The sequence below is a fragment of the Onychomys torridus genome, chromosome 11 (assembly GCF_903995425.1).
Source record: "Onychomys torridus chromosome 11, mOncTor1.1, whole genome shotgun sequence".
In the NCBI taxonomy this organism is placed as follows: domain Eukaryota; kingdom Metazoa; phylum Chordata; class Mammalia; order Rodentia; family Cricetidae; genus Onychomys; species Onychomys torridus.
Genome location: NC_050453.1, coordinates 9,550,806 through 9,577,928, shown reverse-complemented (window position 1 = coordinate 9,577,928; position 27,123 = coordinate 9,550,806). Strand labels below are relative to the sequence as shown.

Below are 27,123 nucleotides of genomic sequence, written 5' to 3'. Positions count from 1 at the left end.
ATACAGATGTTATGAGGAATACTAATTTTCAATAAAGTAATCAGAGGTGGAGATCACATTAAATAAGCCTGACATGCAAACTATCACATGTTCTCTTGTATGAAGAATCTAGGTTTAAATACACGCACATGCAAGAGTGGGAGAGCACTGTGTGGGGTGGGCAACTAGAGAGGAGGGAAAAAGATGAGTGTCACATTCTCCTGTGTTCTCTCATATGAACACACACACACACACACACACACACACACACACACACACACACAGAAAGTAGAAGGGACTATTTGACATGACTGAGTGGACCAATGGGAGGAGGTGCAGGGAGGTTTATGAGGAAAAACTGTGAGCAAGTACAATACATGTGTGTGAAAACCATGAAAAGTACTATTATTTTGTATGCTTATTTTAAAATACTTAAAGATCTTTAAGTGTTTGTAACAATTCATTTCAAAAACGATGCCACATAGTGGTCTCAATGAATTCTACCTTTAATAAGATATTACTCCTTATAGAACTAGACATTTTAATAAGTAATTCTATGAGTCAGTGAATTATTTATTCATATTTTATTTGTCTTTATAATTTGACAGTAAACCACTTTTCACAAAGACAATCTGGAAACAAATTGGAGAGGATAAACTGATTCTTCATAAATGTGGGAAAATCCCCCAGTGTAGGACTATGTATCACATTACTGGCACCAAGAAAATGGAAATCCAACCTGCATAACAGAAACGAAACACTATGGAACTCAAACACTATGCAGCCACTAGAACGGTCACAACGAAAGTATGGTAAAGAACTGGGCAGCAGGGGCTATCACACTGACTGGAATGGAAAACTGTAAAAGTACATTCACAAACAGCTAGATAGCTTCAGGTAACAATACAGTACACCACCCAGCCGAGTCTCTGTTGTGAGGGTGAATGCTTATGACAGCCCCACACAGGAAGTGACCCAAACCTGTCGAAAATGTATCAGCAAATTTCAGTATGTCCATAAAATGACATCTATGCAGCCACAAAATAAACAGTTGGCATTTACAACATGATAATTCTCAAGACAATTTTGTTGAATGAAAACAGATTATTATAAATTCCATTCATGTATTATGGGAGTGTTGGCTGTGTCACCATGATAATTTTTGTGAGGATCAAATAAGGAAAAAATTTCTTAAATGTAAGATAATATAATCAGTATGCCGGTGAGGATTCATTTATTCTGGCCATCAATCTCTCCTGGGAGCTTTGTAAGAATCCACGACTTCAGCCTCTCCAGCTCAGTTCTGTTCAGTTCATGGTAAAGAGTTGGAAAACTGTGAAACACTGTGCTCACTCCTAGAGATTTCAGGTTTGAGTTTGTCTCCTTGCCCCAAGAGTGAAGTACCAGGTCGTCTGCAGTTCCATGACACTGAAAAAGCTCAGGCAGTGTGCCGTCACTTTGCTGGAGATCCTAAAGGAAGGGGTAAGACAGTCCACTTTGGCAACCATCAGAGAAGACCACTCCTAGTTTACTATGGCTTCTGTAGGTAAATGAAGAGGGAGCTTCCAGAGATGGCAGAGAGTGAGGTGTGCATTGTATGCCAGTGAGCAGGCCTCTGTGAGGGCTGCGTGGGTGTGTGCCTTATGTGTTTATACCACTGAGGACTCTTCAAAGGCCAGGAAAGCACTTCCTGAAGAAATAAGTGAAATGCAAAGAGACTTCTTCATGGAGGGAGGGAGAGGAAGAATTATAGAGCTGACACACACCTGAAGGGAAGTCCCAGTTAAATGCTCTGTTCAATTTTTGGTAATGGAGCTATAACACCATCATGTAGAATAGTCATAATCTTGAATACTGCTGTAAAACAGTTGCTTTATAATTGATTTCTGAGTAGACTCATGATAAGCAAGCCCATCTATTGTCTTACACACTGTAGTTCTGTATGAAGGATTCATATAATACTAAATGTATCTTTCCTTATAACTGTCCTTTTCAAGGGGGAATTGCTAAACATAGAGGCTTCCTATAATCAACATGATTTATATGTCCATGGATTCCACAGACATTTAATATTTATTGACCAGGCACCACATTTTATTGCTCTATCATCAACTTTATTTTAGTTTCAATGTGTTTATGTTTCATGATACATTTGTTTGTGTGTTTTTTAAGCCTGAGACTTACCTTGTAAACAGCAGACTCTTTATTCAGAAAACTAGAAAGAGCAAATACTCCTGCCACATCTCGGTGATTTCTATATGCAAGATGTAGCGCCATGCAGCCTCCCATAGAAAATCCCCCTAAAGGAAACAACACACGGGCATTATTAGAAAGAGAGGACCACACATGGTCACATAATACTCAGAATAAGACATGTCAGGACCAATCTTTCACAAACATTTAAAAGCCGTCTGGAGATGTGAAGGAACTATACTCCTAAAAAGAACGTCAGTCTCCACCTTAAGCACTCTTCTATTGCTGAAGCGACACCATGACCAAGGCAACTCTTATAAAAGAAAGCATCTAATTGGGTTAGTACATTATCATCACAGCAGGCAGACATGGTGCTGGAGAAGGCGTTGAGAACTACACTCTGATCCTCAAGTAAAAAGATAAGGGAGGAGAGTGGGGGAGAGTGTACCTGAGCCTAGTGTGGGCATTTGAAATTTCAAAGTCCATCCCCAGTGACACACTTCCTCCAACAAGGCCACACCTCCTCATCCTTCTGATCCTTTCAAAGAGTTCCACTCCCTGGTGACCCAGCATTCAAATATCTGAGCCTACGGGGGCCATTCTTATTCAAGCCACCAGTCTTCTTCAGGGCTCAGAGAACAAACCCTGCTTTGAGTAAGTAATTCCAAGACATCAGTGGTAAAGAGATGTATTACAAAAAGAGCCCAACTTAGAGAAATCACATGCATCAAGAAAAGCATTTATCATAATTCAAAATACAAGTCATACTATGATTCTGACTTGGTTAAACTTCTAGTGTATACTTGAGTTTGGGTTTTACTTATAGGAGCCCTCCCACCACAGTTAATACCATGCTCCTCTCTCTATCACTTGCTGTGCTATGGGCTCCACTAATAGACATGTTTCTGCTCTTTCACCCATAACAGATGCCTGGAGACCTCTGCATTAGGAAGCATGATTAACAACATTGATGAGCTAGATGAAGCATTTTGGAATTATGATATTATTTTGTAAACTGACGAGATAAAATGAAATGAACTCACCGCTATGAGAAAAGCCATTTAGTTACTTAACTACTTGAAGTGCTCCAAGGGCTCAGGTATGTTTGTCAGCCCTTGGTTATGATGTATCCCAGGCTGGCCTGGAACTTATCATCCTTAAGCCTCACATAACTTTGCTAGCCCTTAGTTTTTTGAGATAGAGTCTTACTATGTAGCCCAGGCTGCCCTACTACAAATAGGCCAAACACATGAAGACCCTGCTATTTGCCGGGGCGGTGGTGGGGGGGGAGATGCTGATGAAAAAACATGTGTATCTCAGAGTAGAGATGGCATGCAGGGAAAGAGCAGAGAGACAGAGGATTTGACCACATGGCTAGAGCTCAGAGCTCCTTGTGGTGGTCCTGGCCTTTAGCGAGAGCTGAACGCATCTTCTTTGTATTCTATGAGAAATTAAAAATGGAAGCAAACCACACATTTACAGAGTTTAAAATTACACTCTGGTACACAATTCAGTCTCCTAATTTTTAGCCTACTGCCTTACTTCACATAATAAAGTGCAATCTTAGCCTTCCTCATGTGAATGTATAAGGTTCTCCCTCCATGCATTGAGAAGACAGGCCCCAGAAACCAGGTGGCCTGCTTAAAGGTGTAAAGTAAAGACTTTTGGGATCAAGATCCCTGTGGCAGAGCTTAATGTCCTTTCTCTCATCCTTTGATATTTATTCAGAGGAGTTCTTTCTCTGGGGAAGGCAGCTGCTATTAATTAGGGCACAGGATTCAAATATATAAAAGACAGCAGATTACGAGGTTTAGATTTCTCCTACAGGCACAATTTTGTAAGTAATAAGCATGCATGATAAAAATGATGGTTATGGCAGTGAGCACCAGTAGTGCTAGAGTCTTGTGACTAGACTTGGTGTGGACAAGAACCACCATAAAGGAGATGACAGACCCATCCATCCCAGATGCAGGCAGCGAAGGAAGGATCAGGAACAGCTTGGCAAGGGAAGAGAGGATGCATATCTTAAGACACTATGTGCTTGCCTTTATGTGTGAGCCTTGCCCGGACTGAACAGCCGGTGGGCTGTAGCTGTAGCTGTACTGATGCATCCTCAATGTGTTTCCTCTGGACATACAGAACTTGGCACAGTCAGGTAAGCATCCCCAGCCATTGACTATATGCCTGTGCAGAGTGGAGTCTCAGCATCGTTACTTTCACGTGATTTCCTACAGTTCTAGCTTCGGGCCTCTTTCTTCTGAAGTCTCTACACAGTAGCTAACATTATGTGGGTCTGAAACAAAATTCTCGTTTTGATTTGCTGAAGACATACTAGTTCTCTCATGTTGCAAACCTCGAGAGGAAGAGGCAGTTCTTTCTTCAATTGTCAGAAATGAGCTGAGTCCTAGAACCTGCTGAGTGGTGTCTCCTTCTCCTAGCGAATCTGCTCATTAGCTAGCTTCTCTTTAAACACCCAGTTCAGTCCAGGGTCTGGCACATGGTGACAACTGAATAATTAAGTCTGCATAACTGAATCCACATTGCTGGTGTACCCCTATACTGCCAGCCCAAAGGAGATGGAGGCAGGAGGAACAGAAGTTCAAGGTAAACCTAGGCTACATGAGACTCTGACTCAGAAACAACCAACCAGCCGTCCTAGAATGTCTGTTAATTTGATATTTTAAAAATTGATATTTTATAAGCCTCTCTTAATATTTTCTAACTTAAAACTTGGTAGCATGATGTTAAGACTGAAAATATGGGACCCTTATTTCTAGTCTGCCTGTGACATGTCCCACCTGAATGAAAAAATTCATTAAAATCCAAGACTTAATTTCCAGACAAATAAGAGAGCTAGTGTACATAGCCTTGACAATTTCCATCAGATTTCTGAACCAACAGTGTATAGTTGGTTGGTGCTAAAACTTGAATCTTCAAAGGCTTTCAAAGTTTACATTTATCATAAATATATAAATCCATTTTTTGCTGGGGAGTAAGATCAACAACTCTTGGAACAGAATTGTAACTTTCCTACATTCTCGTGGGTCAGTATTGGGAATGCCCATCTTTTTGACCTCTTCCTTTGTGTCTTACCCATTTATATGAATTGTAAAGTCAAGCACACTGTTAACCATGGGCTACACCTCTAAAATGATTCTAGGATGTGTGTGTGTGTGTGTGTGTGTGTGTGTGTGTGTGTGTGTGTGTGAAGAGAGAGAGAAAGAGAGAGAGAGAGAGAGAGAGAGAGAGAGAGAGAGAGAGAGAGAAGGGGAGGGAGAGAGAGAGGAAGGGAGAAGGAGATGAAGAGAGGCAGGGCCAGACATTCAGACAGACAGACAGACAGACACACGCACACGCACACACAGAAACAGAAAAACAGAGAGAAACAGACACGTACACAGAGAAAGACACACACACACACACACACAAGAGAAAGAGAGGTAAACAGGCAGACACACACACACAGAAAAGCAGAAACACACACACACACACACACACACACACGAGAGAGAGAGAGAGAGAGAGAGAGAGAGAGAGAGAGAGACAGAGACAGAGACAGAGAGACAGAAACAGAGAGAGAAACAGACACAGAAAAAAGTAAAGAGAAAGAGGGAAGAAAGGAGGGTGAGAGGGAGAGGCAGATACACACAGAGAAACATAAAGGCACACAGAGAGAAAGAGACAGAGAGAAACACACACACACACACACACACACACACACACACACACACACACACACACATGGAGAGACAGAGACACAGAGAGAGAATATGAATGAATATGAATTTGGAGGAAGTGTGAGGCTGAGGAGAGGGAAAGAAGCAGGCCATGATACTGGCAGGGTGATAATTCAAGCCATAGCTGGAGGTTTAACTGTTCCTCTATAGCAAGGCAATATTCCTTCACAGAAGGAATCATAATAAATCATTCTAGAAACTGTTCCTAGCATTTAATTTCTTGCTGGAATTTATTAAGTGGATCTTTATTAAACATACAACTCAAAGGCCAGACATTGTGCATGTGGCCACTTGTGCTACTGACACTTGAATAAAGTCTTCAATAAAGAGCATAACGCCTTAGCATTCACTGGAGAAGAAAGATCTCCCTATGCTCAGAGCAGGGCTGGGCACAGCAGGAGCTTCATAAATATTCACAGAATAAATGAAGTTAATGTAAACTGAAGTTTGCAAAAGATACTTCTTCAAGGAGGCAAATTTATCATCAGGGAATGTCATTTTCTGGCAATTTGATATGATAATAAAGCTTTAAAAAACTATCTATGGTTGAAGCAGGGAATGGTGGTGCTGTCATGTCATCGAAGCACTCAGGAATGGAAGGCAAGAGGACTGTTTGAGGTCAACCTGGACAACACAGCAGCTCACAAGCGAAAAGAAATATGGAGTGAATGATTAGTGTGCTCTGCCCTGAACATTCACAATTTGTCTTCTTAAAAATATCATTTCTGGGCCACTAGCAAAATCCCATCACACATGTCTGGTTTCAAGCACTCTCATAAGAATCAGATGTTTGGGAAGCACGGCTGTTGCGGTGAGTAATTCAACAGTAAGTGTTCTGGGTTAAGTGCAAGCATGGCCATGGTTGAAGATGGATCCTTCTTCTTCGAACACCAGGGTTACAGAGCTGCTCTTTTCGGAGAAACTGAAGAGCTGGAGTTACATTTTCTCAAACACTTCTCGCGATCACTTCAAGGACAGCTAATGTGATGGGGCTAAGCTTTAAATTGTGTTTGTTAGCTAGCCTAAATTCGAATTGAAAGAGCCACAGCTATTGATGGCAGCTGTATGTAAAGGATGAAGAGCATCTAAGTGTAGCAGAGAGAACAACTTTCCACGACCCAATTCAGCTAAAGGAATTAATTTATAAAAGATAATCTCAAGATAAGGATCATCAAAAACTAAAGTGCAAATCAAACAAACTAATAGGCCAAAACATGTTTTAAAGTGATTATAAAACCACAAAACTTTACACATTAAGCACCACTGACATTTCACTTTTATTAAGTAAGATATCTAGTGACTTTGTGTGGCTTCAGTGTCCTTTGATGAGACTAGCCTAAGATAGAAAACAAAGAAATAAGAGAGAGGGCTTGGGGCAGGGGAAGAGATGAGAAGAAGAAGAAAAAAGAGAGAAAACACAAAAAGATTTCCTACAGGCACTTGGCCTTGTGTTTATGTACATCACAACAGAGAACATGTGCATACTGAAATCTTATTAGGATCCCACTTTAAGTCTCTAATCCATTTACAATCCTGTGAGGTAAGCATAGCTCCTCACTTGCTGGCTTTGACAACACTGTCACCTCTAGCAGGGGACACTGTGAAAAGGAACTTTGTATATTTTCCCTCAAAGGGGAAAACTGAACACAAAGGACCAGTTATTGGCGTCAATTTTTCATCTAGGAGTCTAAACTCCAGCTCACAATATCCTACTCAGTAAGTAAACAGAAAACAATAAATTCACTGTAGGTAATGGTTATGGTGGGCATTTATAGTTGCTGGTCAAGTGTTTAAAGTAGTAAGAGGTAACAATTTAACATACACTTAAGATTAACAAGCTGAATAAAACATGTAAAAAAATAATAAACTTGGCTTTATGAACTCTTTATATAAAATAAAAAAGAAACAATCTATAAAAAAATCTATACTGGGAAAATTAATGTGTTCTATCTTAATGCAAATTCCTAAGGACAAAAATATGAAGTCTGCTATCAAGGGAACAGATTTTTTAAAAAGGTAATAAAATCCACCACCATCCCAAATCTCAGTCCCTCTGTTTCATTTACATGGTACTCTAATACTCTTCAGACTTGAGAAAAGGCTCAAAAGATCTGGGAATAGGCAACTCATGGTTACCATGGTTATTTCTGTTTTCCTCTCCCATAAAGTTTGCAAGTTACAATATTTCTACTATTTTATGGGAAAGTGTTAGGACAACAGTCCCAATCAAGCCTTTGGAGGCCTGGTAAGCATTGCTAAAAGAATCCTGAGTTGTTTTTAATTGGTAAAAATACATTATTTGCACATATACATAGAACAATGGCATCATTCCACGTTAGCTCCAGGCAGGACCTGAGGGTTCAGTAAATGGCTGCATCTTGTGAGTTCTAGATGCCCCTTGCTTACTTTTATTTTAAATCCTATCATAATGTTACTATATCAACACATGCCCATTCTGTAGTGTTTCCTCTATAAATAAAACAAATAAAGGAAGCCAATCCTGAAATTCTTAGTATCTAGACTCCTTTAGCAGGTTTTCAAGTTTTGTTTTAACAGTTGAATTAATCTATATTGTATCTTGCATTCTTATGTGGATCCCTTCTATGAAAAGTCTTCCCATGGGTTTCAAAACATGAAAGTAAAGAACTAAATTTAAAAATAAACACTGAATGCCTTCTATGTGTAGACAGTGAATTTAACGGCTATATCACATGCAGTTTTATGAACAGAGCATGATTACTTTAATGATGAGCCTGTCATAATGAATATGTAGGTCACCCATGTGACATAAGTATGGTCCTATAAACGCTTACTCCCCCCCATTGCATAATTTGGATCATATACCCATAGTATCAAAATATTGGTGTCAGATTCTATACATTCTAGATCAAAACTAAACCTAAATTATATCAATATTCTCTCTTAACCAACTGTCACCACCTAGTGGCCATGAATGGATCCTGATCCTGGCAGAAAGTTCTTGACTAAATCAAGAAGCTTGGGTTCTAGGCTCCTGCTGTGTCACCCATTGTGGTGATATATTGTGTCCCCCAAAATATTGTGCACCCCTAATAAACTTATCTGGGGTCAGAGAACAGAACAGCCACCAGATAGACATAGAGGCCAGAAAATGATCTGGCACACACACCTTTAATCCTAGCATCCTGGAGGCAGAGATCCATCTGGATCTCTGTGACTTCAAAGCCACACTGGCAGCAGCCAGGCATGGTGACATACACCTTTAATCCCAGGAAGTGATGGCAGGAAGCAGAAAGGTATATAAGGCTGAGGACCAGGAACTAGAGCCTGGTTAAACTTTTAGGCTTTTGAGCAGCAGTTCAGTTGAGATCCATTTGGATGAGGACTCAGAGGCTTCCAGTTGGAGGAAACAGAATCGGCTGAGGAATTGGCGAGGTGAGGAAGCTTTGGCTTGTTCTGCTTCTCTGATCTTCCAGCATTCATCCCAATACCTGGCTTCAGGTTTGATTTTATTAATAAGACCTTTTAAGATTTGTGTTACATCCCATAATCTCTGAATTGTAGTCCCTTCATTTGTGGAATGAAAATAATTATATCCTACCTTTCTCATTGCAAAGCTCAAGTGGGACAGCTGTATAAGGAAGAGAAGCTTATGATTTCAACACTTTCCAAACAGAACACGGATATGGAATGGCTGCTATGACCCAAGTGTCAGCTAGCAGGAGAGCATTACCATCATCTCTAGGCTTTCCCAGGACAATAGTGCATACTGGAGCCTCTCAATCTCCAGTTTTATTTTACTTCTTAAATAAAAATATACAGAAGTCTATGAAGTAAACCCAAGAGGTATGCACTGGCTATGAAATGTGCTCATATTTTACACAGTGCTGTAGGATGTCTTTATGTATGCTGTGAATATCTGTTGCTATGATTGGTTAATAAATAAGCTGCTTTGGCTTATGGCAAGGCAGCTTAGAGGCAGCTGGGAAATCCAAAGAGACAGACAGGAAAGGGAAAGGCAGAGTCTGGAGAGAGACACTAGCTGCTGCCAAAGGAGAAACAACATGCCAGTAAACCGGAAAAGCCAAGGAACACGTGGGAAAACATAGATGAATAGAAATGGGTTAAGTTATAAGAGCTAGCTAGCAAGAAGCTTGCCATAGGCCATACAGTTTATAAATAATATTAAGCTTTTATGTGTTTACTTGGGACCAAGCAGTTGCAAGATATGGGTTGGGAGAGATTTGCCCCAACCACAGGGCTGGGCAGGACCAGAGAAACCTTCCAGCTACAGAAGTTCATGAAGTAAACCTGAGAGGTATGCACTGACTATGAAATGTGCTCATATTTTACACATGGGCACTCACAATGAATGTGTAAGAAAGCCAGAACACAGGCCAATCTCATACTGCTCAGTTTCCTCACAGTCCAGGATTCAGCACTGCCTCTACCAGAGACTATCTGGTCAACTTCCAGAAAGTAATTGCATGACTGTGTTTCTTCTAAGTTATATCAGAACTTTTATAGACTCATGTTGTGTGTAAATAATGCAAAAACAAATAAAGTGAATATTGTCTTAAAGTCTTAGCACGCCCCATGAGGATTCATGAATATCTCTTGCACTGACTTCCTGTGTATCAGATGTATACCCCAGGCAGAACATTTGCCTCATTCTTCCTTTACAACAGAAGCTTACTAATGTTTTCTATTAGGAGAACAATTTGAGCCCTTTGCACAGGATTTGGAAAATGCATTCTCTGTGCCTGCTCCACAGTCAGTTATACTCGTTTTTGGAGCCATCTTACCTCTGTCTTCTCCACATCTTAGAGTGAGTCTATCGTTCCGTGAATCTCCTTCTCTGTTATGTTTGCCTTCCTGCTGTCCTAGTGAGCTTCACATGTCACCTCCACAGCATGGTTGGTGTCTTTGTGAAGTGAACATCCCATCACACCACTGTTCTCTGTGAAATTTGGGGATGCTAACCAAGTCCTGGGGTGTATACCAAAATACTGTTTCCTGAGAGGATGCGATGGGCCCCTTGCTTTCTTCCACAGACAGGTTTTTCTCTTACTTTACCAATTTCTTTCCATGCTTTAAGGTCAGATGGAGGGTTATGTTTCTGAGGAAGAAGTCCTCTTAGGGGTTACCCTAAGATCTATTTGCTCTCTCCATACTTATCTGTTCCACATATTCCAATCATTTCTCCCACAATACTTCTACATTAGAATGTCTGACTTCAGTTCCTATCCCATTGGAGTTTTTGAGAAATTCTACTACTCCAACACCTAAGTTTTATGAACAACTTAGGCATACCAGTTTGTCTAAAAACCATTCTAGTGTACGACAGAGTCCCTGGAAGAGGTGGCAGATCATGTATAATACGAAAAACTATTTCTAATTGAGTGTGACACAATAAAATAGCAGCAATCAAATTAACACACAGGAAAAGGATGTGTTGTCACCTGCATCAGGTCTAAAGCAGCATCCTTTACAAAGTTTCAATGGTTGTACTTATAATCTCAGCGACACGGTCCCATTAGCACACATTATCTCATAGTACGTCAGAACTCTGGTTATTATCACACAGAAGAATAAGGAAACCATTTTGTACCTAGTGCTTTCCTCCAATTCCCTTAAAATCTCACAGTTGTCCTACTTTGCAACCATTTGCTTTGATAATATAACTTTCATTCTTCAATATGAAGTGTGTGTGCCATGCACACACACATACACACACACACATGTGAATGCATAGATTTCAACAGTAGCTATATATTCTAACAGACACATTAGATAGAGTAAAGCTAGCAGAAATCTATTTTGCAATAATTTGGGTTTAAAGGATCATTGAATAGTGAAAAGGATAGACCTTGGTAACTCACTGAACAGTTCAGTACTTCAGTGAGCACCAAGGAGCTTCATAGCACTGAAAATATCCTTTAATCCAGTATCTAGAAGATTTCTGAGTACATTTTAATGCTATTTAGCACATGATGGAGATGTTTAATTTGCATTATAATTTCATCATCAAATACAGCTGTTACAAGTTTGTGCAACCAAAACATTCGGTACTACTGACATTCTATAAATCTCATCTTGTATTTGTATATGTTAAATAGAAATTTTGCTGGTGTATGTATTTGATGAGTTCAGCCAAAGAAGAATTCAATACATAATTTATGCACAGCTTTATATGCCCTTGGGAACAGGGATCACTGTGACATGTTTAACACATGGTTATCGATGTTTTAGTTTTGTGACATTCACTCAAAAGACTTGCTGCTCATGAATTTGACAACACATTCTCACCATGTACTCGATTTCAATCATGGTAAGACCCCAGCTACATGAAAGAAAAAGTATTTTTTCCATTACAATGGATAATCTCAGTTAAAACTAAAGTAGAAAATTATTTATCATTAAAACAATGGCACATTAGATAGGACATGATGATGCATTCCTATAGCCCAGAGCTTGGGAGGTAGGGGCAGGAGAATTGGGACTTGGAGGTCAGTCTTGGCTATATAGCAGTGCCTTGTCTGAAACAAATAAACAAGCCAAAAAAGAGTTCTTATTAAAAATGAAAATCAGTGAAAGTTTCATGAGCTGTTGTTTATGACTCTAATATTTCTGAAAGCTGCACATGTAGCTTATCCAAAACTGTGAACGCGTCAAGCAATATTCACATACTTGTAAACAATGTTACAAATATAACTCAAGAAATGTAATTAAGACAAAAGTGAAATACATTACCAATGTTATAAAGACCTCACCTACTAATATCCTGCTCTTCTGGATGCCATTTTTTACTTCATCATCAATCAATTCAGTGAGCACTTGACACATTCTATCAATTGACTCAAGGTGTTCCGGGCAGTCATTAGATATTTTAAATCTGTCAAACCACACATTGGAGAGCCCTCCCTTCATAGGAGTATATGGCCTGTTTAAAACAAACAACAACAAAGTGATATTAAAACTTCTAAAGGATTAATGTACTATTTTTTGCTGAATTTTATATTAAAGAATTTGTATGGAAAATGACCCATATATACTGCATTAGCATATTCATTCTATTAACATTTCCTAAAGCTGGCTCACCATCTTTACCTAAATGTCTAATTGTGATATTTATTTACTGGGGCGGTGTGACATGGGCAATGTGGCGGTCAGAGCACATCTGAAGCACAATTTCTCTCCTTCACCATGAAGTGAAGAGGTAAAACATGGGTCTTCAGTCCTGGTGGCAGGCACCCTTGCCCTCTGGGCATCACACAAGCCCATTGACTACTTATTTTAGGAGGCAGGACAATTCTGGTGCTATGAATATTAGCCCATTCACATACATTAATGCTATGTTTTATACACATCCTTGTGCACATTCTAAATATTCATAAATCAATTACAGTGTGGCTAAAGGTTTCATGTCTAAGCTCTGGGTCAGCAGAGGTAAACAAAGGGGGATGAGGACAATTTTGGCAACACTTTGCTGTGCAGGGGCAGCTCTGCTAAAACACGGAGAAGGAAGGGCTGCCCAAGATAAGGGACAAGAGGTTTGACCAGAGGCGCTGCCCATTCCCTGGCAAGCTCTTGTTTTCTTACTTAATAGTAAAGTGCATGGTCGGTTTTCTATATAAGACTGCCAAAGGTGATCTAGCCAGCAACAAATGACCCACTATGGTTGAAAGGCATCTCAACCAATCACAGTGACTCTCCTCACTTCCAGCTCCTCATCCCTCCCTCTTCAACTCTGTTTCTCAGACTCAGCTACACACTCACTTTTCAAGCCATGTAGATACAAGTTAATGTGTAACTTAGAAAAGTAAAAGACAGAGACAAAAAGGACCAGCCCACACCTGACCTGCTTTCTTGCACTTCTCTTCTGAAACCACAAGGGAAAGTGCAGCATAACCAACGGTCTCCCCAGTGTCTGCCAGGCCATCGTGGTGCTTGAGGACAGGTACATGCCACCACTTTTCCCTGCCAAGGACACTGCTGAAAACAAATGGACATTCAACCTGGGAACCTGGCTGTATTTAAAACTTTCCCAGAGAAGCTGACAGAATCTCAGAAACAAGAAAGTTGTCCTAACTCAAATGTAACAAAAGCCCATATGCCGCCATCTTCTGCTTACTAATGGAATCATGCTGTGGAATGCTTCTATACACTGTGGAAATTACATTGTGATCAGTTTAATGAAGAAGTCAATTGGCCAATAGTTGGACAGGATAAGGTTAGCCAGGAAAACCAGACTAAGGACACTGGGAAAGAAGGGCAGAGCCAGAGGAATCCCTAGCCAGACCACAGGGGAAGCCTGACGTGTACAAAATTAGGTAACATGCAATGAGCCACATGGCAGCAAGTAAAGAACTGGAAATGGGTTAATTTGAATTGTAAGAATTAGCTGGTAACAAGCCTGAGCTATTGACCGAGCATTTATAATTAATACTGAGTCTCTGAGTTGGTTATTTGGGAACTAGCAGGTGGGGAAGAAAAGTCTGCCTACAGAATCATGCAAGAGATACTACTTTGGAATGAGCTTTCAAGTGTTTTAATGCATGTGATGAATATTCCTATCAATGCATAAACACCCAAAAATTTCCACTGCCTTATGTATATATAAAAACATGTTACCAACATGGTGATGTGTCACTGTATATTACTAAATATACACAAATACATTAGTTCACTTCCCATATATACTATTTGGGTTTCTGAGATAATAAATCTGATTTAATATTTGCTCATCTCCTCACCCTTTTCCTTCCTTTTCCACAGCAGCAAATGGTTTTAACCATCTGCAATTACACCCTTGGTGCTTCCTCCACCTTACAGCACTATTTTTCTTTTGAGCATTACTGCCTATCAAAACTGAAAAGTGCATTATGCATGCTCTTCTCCACAGCCTCACAGAGCTCCACCTGAATGGTCCTCACTACGCACCTTCTCATCAGTGAATGCTGTTCTTTCAGTTTCATCTGAGTCTCTGAATTGTGGTCCCACTCCCAGTTCCCTGCCATCCCTACCAGCCTCCTTTCCTGTGAAGCCAAATAATTATATAAATAAAATTCCTTATGTTCACAGACGAAAGCTACTTTACAATTAAATCTCCCATTCTCCCCTGATGATTGCTTATTTGGTACCTACATTCTGGGCCCTGTAAACAGGGTGACATTAAACATACACATACATATACATATATATGTATGCATATATTTAATAAAGATGCATTTTTTTGTGTAGTGAGACTATTATTCTTACGGAACAGAGGCCAAGAATCATATTGCTGGATTAAGTTTTTACCTTAATACATGTTTGAAAGTTGCCTCCATAAAACGGAAGTGGTAAAAATCCACCATTCTACCACAAGGAAGACTACATTTCCCCACAGCACCTGTAGAAACAGGTACTGGTGGAGGTACTAGGTACTAACATGGCTCAGTTGAGTGTATTGACTAAATTATGGGCTAACACATTAAACCCTGCTCAATTTTAACCTCCAAGTTCAAATGCTTTTGACACGGTGACCACCCCTTTCCCAAAACACCCTCTGAGACCCTTTCAGATAATTCAGATACACTTCCCAGGCCACACCGACTGTTCCCACCAGTGCTGATTAACTTTGCCTATTCTAAGTCATTACATTAATGGAAATGATGACTGATAATATTAGCTATTTTTTGTATCACGGTTTTAAATTTTTTTCTCATTAATTTAGAAGAGCACTTGTATATTACTGACAAAGATTTGCCTTCTGTCTTCAAGTGTGGTGTTTTCTAAATGTAATTTGCATAGGTATATAGTATCCTTTAAATTATTTTATAATTTAATTCAAATATGACTACATCATTACAAAGTATCCCTTTTTACCAAATAAAGAATTCCACACCTGAAAGCATTTGAAATGTCTTCATTTAAAAGTTCAGTTTTGGGCTTTCCTGATTTAAGTGCTTTTTCCAGACCCCTGGGGGTTTTACAGTCTTACCCAGCAAAGCCTTAGCTAGAGCGCCTTCCATGACTGGTGTTGGCATTTTTACTTTCCAAAGCTTAAACTCTGGGGAAACCTTTTCATATGTGGTATGACTCAAGCTCAAATTCATTTTCTCTAACGTGGACAGGTATGGAGAGAGAGAGAAGGAGTGATGGGGGATACTGGGAGGAAGAGGCGCCATTCATAGACAAGTGGAAACCGTACGACCTAAGGCGCACACTGTAGACAGTGCAGGGACATCACGTCTAACCTGCTGGACAAGTGCCAGATCTCAGAAAAGTCAGGAAAGCCACTGCTCAAACAACCCCTGCGCTCTCTGGCTCCTTCAAGGCAGCTCCCCTACTGACCTATGCATCTGTCAGTGGGTGTCCCCACCCTCCCTCCTACCACTATTACACTAGGTCCTACGTACTACGCTACACAATCATGGGTCTTTATTTAGTAAAGAAGTCGATCAAAACACTTGGAAAGGTCTGAAATACTCTCATATAATTCTCTATAAAAGTCTTTTGGGATTTTTAATTAATATGCAGTATTATATCTGAGATTAATGTTTTAAGAGAAAGCCTGGGGAGGAGGGCAGACTTCTGTAGACTGCGCCCTCCAGGCTTCTCTCCCACTGCTCTCTCTCTGGCCCCTCAGTTGCTGTGGGAAAGATAAAATCCCACAGCAGCTCCTCAGCTGCCCACTCACCCCACTGCACCTTCTGACCCCAGCAGCTACCTGGCTCGGGGTTGAGGGGGACAGCTCAGGTACAATGAGAAGGCAGAAATCATCCGAGCCTTCCTCCTCCCAGAGGCCCTTTAAAGGTTAACCACGAGTCTACAGCAAATGAAAGCAGGTGCTTTGTTCAAAGTCCTTGTCATACACGGTGAAGTCGCAAGTTCACTGGGGCTGCTATTGAAGCCTAGTTCCAGAGTGGATGCACAGCCCTCACGCTGAAGTTCCAATCAGACTGTCGCCCTTTGAGTCACTTGGGCTTCCCTCTCCATTTCCCTGTGCTATTTCTCTAACTGTTTATTTGTCTGTCTAAGCACTTAAAGAAGGATGATATCATAGGCTAAGATGTGAATCATTCTGGGAACTCGGCCATTAATGGGAAAAAATGATACTCACTTTACTCTTTTCCCTTTGACAATGCCTTATTTAATTAATCTAGATAGATGCTCCACTGAGGTACAGCCCAATGCAAATCCCAATTTACTCATCTGGAGGTTTTTGGTCTCCCATTTCTCTAAGAAAAAAATTAAAATTCTCTGTTCAAAAGGAATCATTAGGATAAAAAGACTTCAGAACTTTTTTTTTTTTTTTTGCTAAGAAAACAATCAAGAGTACATAAATCTCCAAAGATGTTAGAATAACCTTTAACTAAAGTGTAAAAGATTGTTTTTAAACAGCTAAAAGGCCTGGCACATGTGTTATGTTCATTCACTTTCTTCCTCAAATAAATCACTTTATTAGCTGGTATAAAAACAGCTCAGACATTACCACAGTAAACAAATATGTTCAGCAGAGAGCATCTGTGTGGCTCCTAAATCAATCAATCAATCGACCCATTACACACTGGTAAAGAATTAACCCAGAAGAAATGTCCAAAGCTTTTTTTTTTTTTTTTTTTTTTAATAAAAAGGCATTCAGCTGAATACCCATTTTCATTTTGGTCTGTGTTCCCCTAAAATTATAAAAACCAGAAGATCATCTGCAGCCTTTCAGATAGCAACCTGGCTCCAGTTATTCTCAGTCCTGGTTTCCCAATTTCCCCCAGCATGCTCCAGGGTCCAGTCACTGGGACCAGCTCAGCAGTGATGCAGGAGCATTGAGACTGGTCTCCTCTCCCGGGATGGTCTTCCTGTACTGAGCTCCCACAGTCTCAACCCCAGTGTCGCCTTCTCAGAGGACCCCCTCTGACTCCGTGGTGGGGCCTCCATTCTGGAATGCGGACTCTGTCTCGTTACTCTAACAGTCTCCATAGTGTTCGTCATTATTTGACATTGTAATTGTTTGCCATTTTTTATTCAGTCTGGACATGGGCAGCTGACCTCTGACCTCCATGTGCATACCCCTTATATGTGCACTCCCCATATGGACATGTAAAGATATAAATGCATAAAGTAAGTATATCTGCTTTAGAGTACACATTTATTGCAAATGCTAAGCACTCACTTTATGTGAGAAAATGTATAATCAACATGTAGAGGCATACACAAGTCTGATGAGTTTTAGAATTTTTCAAATCACCAAGAGAATTTATACCATAAAAATAATAAATGGACTATAAAACATGGTTATTTTTCAGTGGAAAATCTGTTATTAAATCCAAACTAAGAAAACCTATAGTTGTAAACACAGTTAAAATATGCCACAAAAATGAAAATATTTATTGGGTACTTCCAATTAAAGAGTCCAAATTAATACTATTCTATTTTTCCATTTTAATTAACACAGCAAACTATTGTTGACTTTTATTTAATATACTCCTGCTTAGCCAATTTATAGCAAAGGAAAAGGAGTACTTATAGACAAAAGGGTAATTCACAATTTAGTGAAAATACAATGATATGCCATTATAGACTACACTGAGCAAACACAATAAACCACTGACCCCTCTTAGGTTCTTTGTGGCATTTATTACCACAAAAAACAAAATTATAACCTTACTTGATGGTGTTTTCAACATATGTAGATGAAAGACATGAGAATCATAAAGGGGAAGAGGAAAAGAGACTATGTATTTTGAAGTTATAAAATTCAGTTAAAGTGGTAAATATTTACTCTAGGATGGGGACAGGTCTGCAATTTATACTGAGCCTTACCACAATCAGGGAAAAAAGAACAGAACATTAAATTGAATATTAAAAAATTTAAATGGTGCAGAAAGTGAGGAAAATTGAATACAGGAGAACAAAAAACTCCAACAGACTTATATTCAAACCTATAAATCCAATGTTACATTAAATGTAAGTGGCTAAACAAATCATTTAACAGACAGAAACTGTCAGATGGGCTAAAGACATAAGCAAAGCTCGAACACAGGTTGTCTATAACAAACATATTTTAAATATAATTGATAGACAAGCTAAAAATAAAAGGCTGGAGTTTTGCTATGCAACACTAATAAAAGTAACAAAATGATAAAAAAATTTATAAAATAAGTATAGGAAAGCTGCTGTGCAGTATATAATTATTATACAAATTACACTTTGGGGTGTTACCAAAAGCTAAGTGTGATCATTTTGTAAGAAAAAGGTAATTATTAAAATCTTCCCCTCATGACTCCTAGAACCACTTAAAAATAATTATCAAGCATATATAAAATGTAAGTAATGCTATCAGCCACCTTGGACTATACTGGTATTTTTTAGATGCTACATATAAAAATACACATGAAGAGTCACCATAATAGAATTCATGCAATACCATAAAGACCCAGGAAGAATCCAAAGACTGGGATTGTATAGGATATTTTATCTGATAGCAATGAAATGAAATTAGAAACCAGCAACTATAAGACAACTTCAATAACCCTCAATTCAAGGAAATTACTAACAGGCTTCTAAATAGAAGATCCAGGAATTACATTTTTTGTATCCAGTCAGAACAGTAACCACACAATCCCTTCCCACAATGTGACTAACATTTGCTGAGAGGCAAAGGCCTACACTCTTTACTTGCAACCTGGTTGCCTTCTGCATGAGCTCTGCATCAGCTAACTTCTTTGTTCTCTGAGGCTATTTCCTCTGGGAACGGAGCCTCCAGAACTCTAAATGGTGGGCTGAGGAGATGTGCGCCGTATAAACATGAGGATCTGAATTCAGCACCAACATAAAAGCCAGAAGTGTTGGCGCTCTTCTGGGGGTAGCAGGAGGTCAGAAAGAGCAGCTAGATCTCTGGAGCCTGCTGGCCTGCCAGTCTTGCCAAATTGGGGAGCTCCAGGTTTGGTGAGAGATTTTTGTCTCAAAAAACAAGGTGGAGAGAGCAACAGAGAAAGACTGCTGACTTCAACCTCTGGCCTTCATGTGCACATGGATCAACATGCACACACATTTACTTTCTCTCCCTCTCTCTCTCTGTATATATATATATAATGAACATCAAATGGTGAAGCCCAATATGGGGTCATGGTGCAGAGATTGCAGGAAAGCCCCAGCTAATATCCCATATCAGCTGCCAGCTATGTGAGTAAGCCTTCAGATGAGGGATCCAGTCCCCAGCAGACAAATCATAAGTCACACCCAACCTTCAAGCTTTCCCAGGAGAAGCCCCAAAAACAACAGAATTGGGATTGAGTCACCGCTATTGTGCCCTTTCTGAGTTCCTAACCCACAAAATTTGTGACCATAATAAAAGTGTTGTTTGGGGGTGATTTGTTACACAAGAATTATACAAGGAACATGAATGTGATAAAAAAAATCTTCCAATATAAATAAAACAGAAAAAAAAAACATGGTGAGATTTGGCTAGAGTAGTGATAAAATTATTGCTCTAATATAAATAGAAGGGAAAAAGAAAATTAATAGGTATAAATGAAAAGTAAGAGAGAAAAAGGTGCTGGGTATGGTGAATACCTGTAATACTAGCACTCAGGAGACAGAGACAGAATGACCACGAGTTCTAGTCCAGCCTGGGCTATATAGTGAGACTCTGTATCCAAACTACAACCAAACAGAGAAAAGAGCTAAGCCTAAATTGGTTCTAAAAAAAGATTCAACAACTGGTACCCCTTGATATGACAAAACACACATACAGACACACACACACACACACACACACACACACACACACATAATAATAATAATAATAATAATAATAATAATAATAGTGTCAGAACCAAAATAAAATATACAAACAGAAATTTAATCATTAAAAATAAGTACATAAGGTCAAAGACAAATTCCACTTTCACTGACACTGGCTTGAAAATACATAGAAAATCTGGAAATCTTGGGTCTATAAAAGAAAATAAATTCATTGCCAACAACTCACAAGAAAACTTCAAGTTCAGGTGACTTCACTAACTGCTATGAAACATTTAAAGAAGACATAATACAAACCTAGAGGGACAAACACTTCCAAACACCTACAAATGACATAGAATGCATGTGAAGACATGTAAATATGAAATACTATTGGTTTAAAATTTGAAAGACACTGACCTAGAATTCATGTTACAATTGATAATATGGGAAAGTCAAGGGACAATAATCATTAAATTCTTAGCCAGAGATAAAACCTATTACATTCTTAGAATCATGCCTGGAATGTCTTATTTAATCATATTTACAATTAGCCTAAAACACACCATCCTTCCAGTTTCCACAAAAATATCAGTACTCCCTTTCAACTGCACCTGCCTAGAAACCAGTTACAAACAACAAACTCTTAAAATCCATCCCTAAAAGTTCTCTGTGGGTGCTACTAAACCTCTAAGCTTAGTTGTATAAAAATAACTTTTGGCCAGGCGGTGGTGGTGCATGCTTTTAATCCCAGCACTCGGGAGGCAGAAGCAGGCAGATCTCTGTGAGTTTGAGGCTAGCCTGGTCTACAAAGGGAGTTCCAGGAAAGCTGCAAAGCTACATGGAGAAACCCTGTCTTGAAAAACCAAAAAAAAAAAAAAAAAAACCAAAAACAAACAAACAAACAAACACTTTTAAATCTCCTTACTCTACTTTTGTTCTATAACTGTTCAATTCTATTGACTGTAGAGATAAGTTCTTATTGGTGAATATAAGAAGTTTCTTGAAATCCTGGATCATTTTCTTGTGAATACAAGGTTGACAGAAAAATGAAAGTCTAGCATTTTTTGTGAAAACAAAGCATGCTTAAGGAAAAAACATGAGAAGAGATCAAGAGAAAGATTGGGTTGTATGACACAACACAACATTTGTTTATTCAAAAAAAAAAGACTATGTGGATGACTATTTAATAAACATAAAGAGCCAGGGGTCTGAAGAGATGGCTCAGTGGTTAAGAGCACTTGCTGTTCTTGCAGAGGACCTAAATTCGATTCCCACCACCCACATGGTGCTCACAATCATCCATAATTCCAGTTATAGGAAATTCAACTTCCTTTTCTGGCCTCTGAGGGCACGAGGCATGCATGTGGTGCACAGATACACATGCACACACATAACATAAATAAATCTTTTTTTAAAAGCCATAATAGTAAGTAGGCCTGTGTGCCTCATGTCTATCTTGGTTGACTGACTCAAAGAGCCTGGCAGTATTTAACCTCCTCTGAAGCTTAGAAAGAATGGTATAAAACTCTTTTCTAGGAACTATGAACCTGGGTTTAACTAAATTATCAGAAAGTTACTATCTTGGCAGAAGTAATTAGGTTTGCTGTTGGGGTGTGTGAGGTAAAGAGGCACATCTAAGAGATGAGCACTGTGCAGGCTGGCAGGAAGCAGAGTTTGGGCTGGGAAGGGGTCAGTGTGAGTGGCAGAGCATGCTTCCCAGAGAGGCCAGGAAAGCTTGGCCAATTAGCCCAACTTCAAAGTAAAGCATTCATTTTTACAGGTGGGAGTTGTATTTAAAATATCTTCAATCCCAAGTTAAAGTTAAAAACATCTCACTGGCACATACATCTATTTTATGCCCTGGAGTTATACTGAGAAGTGAAATTGAGCATTGCTTACCTGGAGGGGGCCGTTGGGTAAATAATCTTTATGTGCTGGAATGTTAAGTCCTGGTTTAGCACATTGCTGATCCACTCTCTCTGTCCTTGGCCAGAATGACCTGAAAAATTACAAAATTCACAGTCAGATAAACATCTTCATAACACAGTGCATTTCAAAGTACTCTGTACCTCTCAGGTCACATGAAGGCTGGAACACAGAATGTGAAAATTCTCCACATGCCAAAAAGAGCTGTTTAGATTCAGCAGGCAGAATTAGTTGAGCAAGTATGAATAGTAGAAATAATCCTTATTATTATACATCCAGATGTATTGTTTATTAGTTAGAATACCATACTCAAGCCTGAATGTCAGCTTTCCTCACTTATAATAGATATAATGAATTCTTCTAGAGAGGAATTATTTTTAGCTATTTTCTAACACTATTCTTTTCCCATCTACACTTTAAAAACTGACATGTGATTTACACCATTGTAGCTGACATGACCTAATACAATTTTCTTGGTGAAAACAAGTCTGGGGAAGGGTAAGATATTTATTCTATTTCAAATTTAAACATGAAGAAATCAGATTTTAACTGTGTTGACACATTCATATACCCTAACATCATGACTATATACTACTCAAGGTCAAAAAATTAGTGTAAGAATTAATGTATGGCTATCTGCATGGCGACAGGGAAAGAATCTAAGTGTGTCATATATTACTGAAGAGAAAATGTTAAAGTTCACAACTTTAAATTTTTATCTGTCTTTCTGATGCTATCTATGGTTTTTATGTATGTGTGTGCATGTGTGTTTGTCTGTGTGTGTGTGTGTGTGTGTGTGTGTGTGTGTGTGTGTGTGTGTGTGTGTGTGTGTGTGTGTGTGTAATGGTGCAGGCCCATGTAAATATGCAGACATCAGAAGACATCGGGTATCCTGCTACATAACTTTCTGCCTTACCCCTTGACATAGGGCTCATAGGTTTTGCTTGTTTGTTTTTTGTTTTCACTAGGTTGGCTGTTCAGCAAGCCTCCAGAGACCCTCTTATCTCCCCCAGGCACATGCAGTGATTCCCAGTTTTTTCCTGGTTGTTGGAAACCCAAACTCAAGTCCTAGTTCTTGCGTATGTATTCTTACCCAGTCCCACCTTAAATTTGTAATTAATCAATTCATTAAGACATCAAGTTAAAAAGTATCAAAAGTATCTACCAATTAACCATTCATGGATGACCCTCTTCACACCAGCATGGCAATGGTGAAAACATTAGGTCACTGTGACAAACAGGCATCCAGTGGCCAAAGATAAACTTGAGAGACAACAGTAACCACTGAGGAGGACCCACTTGGTGTCATCAGCATTTGCTACATTCAGAATGGACCCAGCTAACAAGCTGCAGAACAACTTGACTAGAATGTAAGCTCCCCGGCTAGCTTCATTTTGCTTTATCTACTAATTGTCTGGAAGCCCCCACCCCCGACAAAGGCTGGACACATGCAGGGTATCTATCTAGTTGGAGGATGAGAAGTGTGGTGCTACAACAAAGAACATCCAGGGCAAAGGAAAGCAAGTTTTGACACCCAAGAAATCCAGGAGCTGCTGGCATCTCCACTCAGGAGAGCAGAGACTGAGTAGGAGAATGAAGAGAGGTGGAGAAGAGTGTCTAGAGAGTGTCTGCCAGGTAAGACTGCCACTTCAAAGGGTTTCTTGGGACTTCAGCAAGATTTCACTCAGCCGCCTCACAAAGACAATCTAACGGGGAGAAAGCCCCCAACAAGACACACACAGAATGGCCTTTAGGAGTCTTAAAGGTCAGTACAGAACACAGACATTAACTCAGGCAATCACAAGTGTGATGAAGGGCACCGAAGGGACACCGAAGGGAGACACGTCTAGGGGAGGAAACAAGAGCGAGGCATCCCAGTGTGGACGACTGCAGCAAGCAAGCCTCACTGACATTTATTTTAATCATCCTAAAAGGTATCTTTAAAAAATAGGCATTTTAGAAGTAGAAAAGGGTTCAAATACACCTGGGGCATATTCCCATATATTTTGCTACAGCTGCTACACTCTAGACCAGATTCTAAAGCTTTTTAGGTTGTTTTTCTTTATTAAATGGGGTCTGTTTTTAAATACTTTTTCAGCCTTGGGTGAAAGAAACAATCAAATGTTAGAAAACAACATTCATCGGTTTACTCACAAAATTCTCTTTTTAAAAAGCTTGTACCCATTGTATACATGTCTGAAATTCTCAAGAAAAAAATTTTAAATGACACAAAAAGTTAGTACCTTATTCCAAAACCATGGTAAAACCATATAATTGGTTTATTTATATTTGGATTACCCAGAAGGCAAATACTTCTGTTCCTATAATACAAACACATGCTCAAGTCCAGTGTAAAATTGTTACCCTCCAACCTGGAGGCCCAAGGCCTCCTTCTCCTTTGCATTCTGTTGCTGTGATAAAACACTTACCTAGGCCAACTTGGGAGGAAAGTGTTTATCTCAACTTACTCTTCTGGCTAACAGTCCATCACCAAGGGAAGTCAGGGCAGGCACTTGAAAAGGAACAGATGAGGAACCACAGGGCAAAGCTGATACTGGCTCATCCCTGTGGTTCATGCTCAACCAGCTCTTTGGTATGATCCAGGACACCTGCCCAGGGGTAGCAACAGCCACAGTGGGGCCTCCTGTATCAATCAACAATCAAGGTATTCACCATAGACACAGCCATAGGCCAATCTGAACTGGGCAATGTCTCAATTGAGACTCTCTTTTCCCAGGGGACTCCTGGTTCAAGATGACAATAAAAACTAACAGGACAGGCCTATTCTAAAAAGAGCATTTTACGTATCAATGGAGACTTAATTATGTAAGAATAATATACCTGCACATCTGGAAGAATTATTTAGATGAATTCTTTTTCCAATGTACAAAGTAAAGTTTTACACACACACACACACACACACACACACACACACACATGTGCGTGCACACTGTGTAAAATACACACAGAATGGATGACTGTGATTTCAGACATGCATTATAGGTTATAAAAATGTCAGTGATTTGAAATTGAAAAATAGGAAGCATTAAGCAAAGTGGTCCAGAGGCGGGGTGGGGAGGTGAGGAACCAATTCTAGTTCTTTCTAAAGACACTGAATTATGAGAAGGAATTACTATGTGGGAATTCTGGATGTTCATCACTGCAGGCTCCTGGAGTCCTGAATAACCACTATTCAGCTATTTATACAGCCATAAGTCGTCAGCCACCTCTTCCCCTTTACACATACTCAACCCTTATCTTCTGTTTCCAAAGTGATACATCATAGTTTGGGGTTCCCCTCCCTCTCCTACCCAGAATATTAATTCTGAATCAGGCATCTGTGTTTAAATCCCAGTCACCCACCATTCACAGCGACAGCAAGTAAACTTTTCTAGCCCCATTTTCAAATGAAGAGAATCTCTCACGTTGCTAACACGCCTTCCAACCCCTTCGGTGTTCTGGTCTCTACTGCCTTTAAGTCTACACGCGTCTCAGCTCAAATAAGGCGTTCTTGGACAACTCTGACAAGCCCTTCAGTTGCAAATGCCATACTAATGTCCAACCACATTTTTCCCTTTCCTTACTATTCCCTTGGCAGTAGCTCAGGCACCATCTTGTGATCCCCTGTCCACTGCTGACTCAAATTAATGAATTGTTTTTGTTTTTAAATTTAGGTAGGCCCCCTGAGGACACCGGCTGTATCTCATTTCTTAAAAAAAAGAAAAGAAAGAAAGAAAAAAGAAAAGAAAAGAAAGAAAAGGAAAAAAAAAAGAAACACAAATTATTTTTCTTTTCTGGGAACTCACCCTAAGCCAGCCAAGCTCCGTGTATGCAAGGATTAAAACAGGGTTCTTATTCTTTCTCTAGGAGCACTCCCTGGAGAAAGAATAAGACTTTGTACTTACCTCAGAGATTTAATGACAGAGTGCAAAAAGATAATTCAGGGAGGAGGGACATTAAAAAGGACAGGTGGGAAGCGCACGGGAGCCTGGTGGTGCCAAGCAGAAAGAGCACAGGCTGTAAATATCAACCCAGTTCACCGTGAAGATCAAGCCTCCCTATGATCTTGAAAAGGCAGGCACAGGCTCATGACCAGGGGTCGGTGGTGGTGGAGGGTTTATGTCAGATCACTGGTGGCCGACCCTGAAAACAGTAGTTGATCCATGTGCCTGAAGACTCACATTGCAATGGTGGTGTGCCTGAACTTGGGATGGGGTAAGGACTGCCCAGAAGACTATGCTGTTGTTGGAAGGATCAAGGACACCAGCGAAGGAAGCTAGATAAAGACAACACTCTAGGGAAAAAAGACACCCTCCCGGGAGGTGGCAGCCTCCCTCCCGACCCTGGGCACAGGAGGCCTCTAGCACTAGGGAGCTGGGGGACGAAGGAGAGGGTGCTTCCCCAGCGGCAGCACGCGGGACGGAGACCACGACACTGCAATGCATGCACCTGAGCCGTGCAGGAAAATCAGCGAAGCGGTATGTCTCCCGGCCGGCGACACCACACAACGCTGCAAGTGAACAGCACCGGGTGCCACCGCCATGGCGGAACCAAGAGCCAAGTCGCGCGGCCACGCCCCTCG

General features: G+C 40.0%; 1 protein-coding gene across 3 annotated transcripts; it reads right to left on the bottom strand.

Annotated features, from left to right (window-relative positions):
- Positions 1–546: 546 nt before the first annotated feature.
- Positions 547–27,123, bottom strand: Lyplal1 (lysophospholipase like 1). Of its 3 annotated transcripts, none has more exons than XM_036203018.1 (6): positions 26,991–27,123; positions 22,515–22,614; positions 13,750–13,883; positions 12,662–12,831; positions 2,164–2,279; positions 547–1,449 (listed from the first exon to the last, which is right to left on the bottom strand). In XM_036203018.1, exons 4-6 carry the CDS (start codon positions 12,816–12,818, stop codon positions 1,210–1,212), a joined length of 513 nt encoding a protein of 170 aa, XP_036058911.1. In that variant the 5' UTR covers positions 12,819–12,831; positions 13,750–13,883; positions 22,515–22,614; positions 26,991–27,123; the 3' UTR covers positions 547–1,209. The 3 variants fall into 3 exon arrangements, with proteins under 3 accessions (XP_036058911.1, XP_036058912.1, XP_036058910.1); XM_036203019.1 differs by having other exon boundaries at positions 13,750–13,880; XM_036203017.1 differs by lacking the exon at positions 13,750–13,883.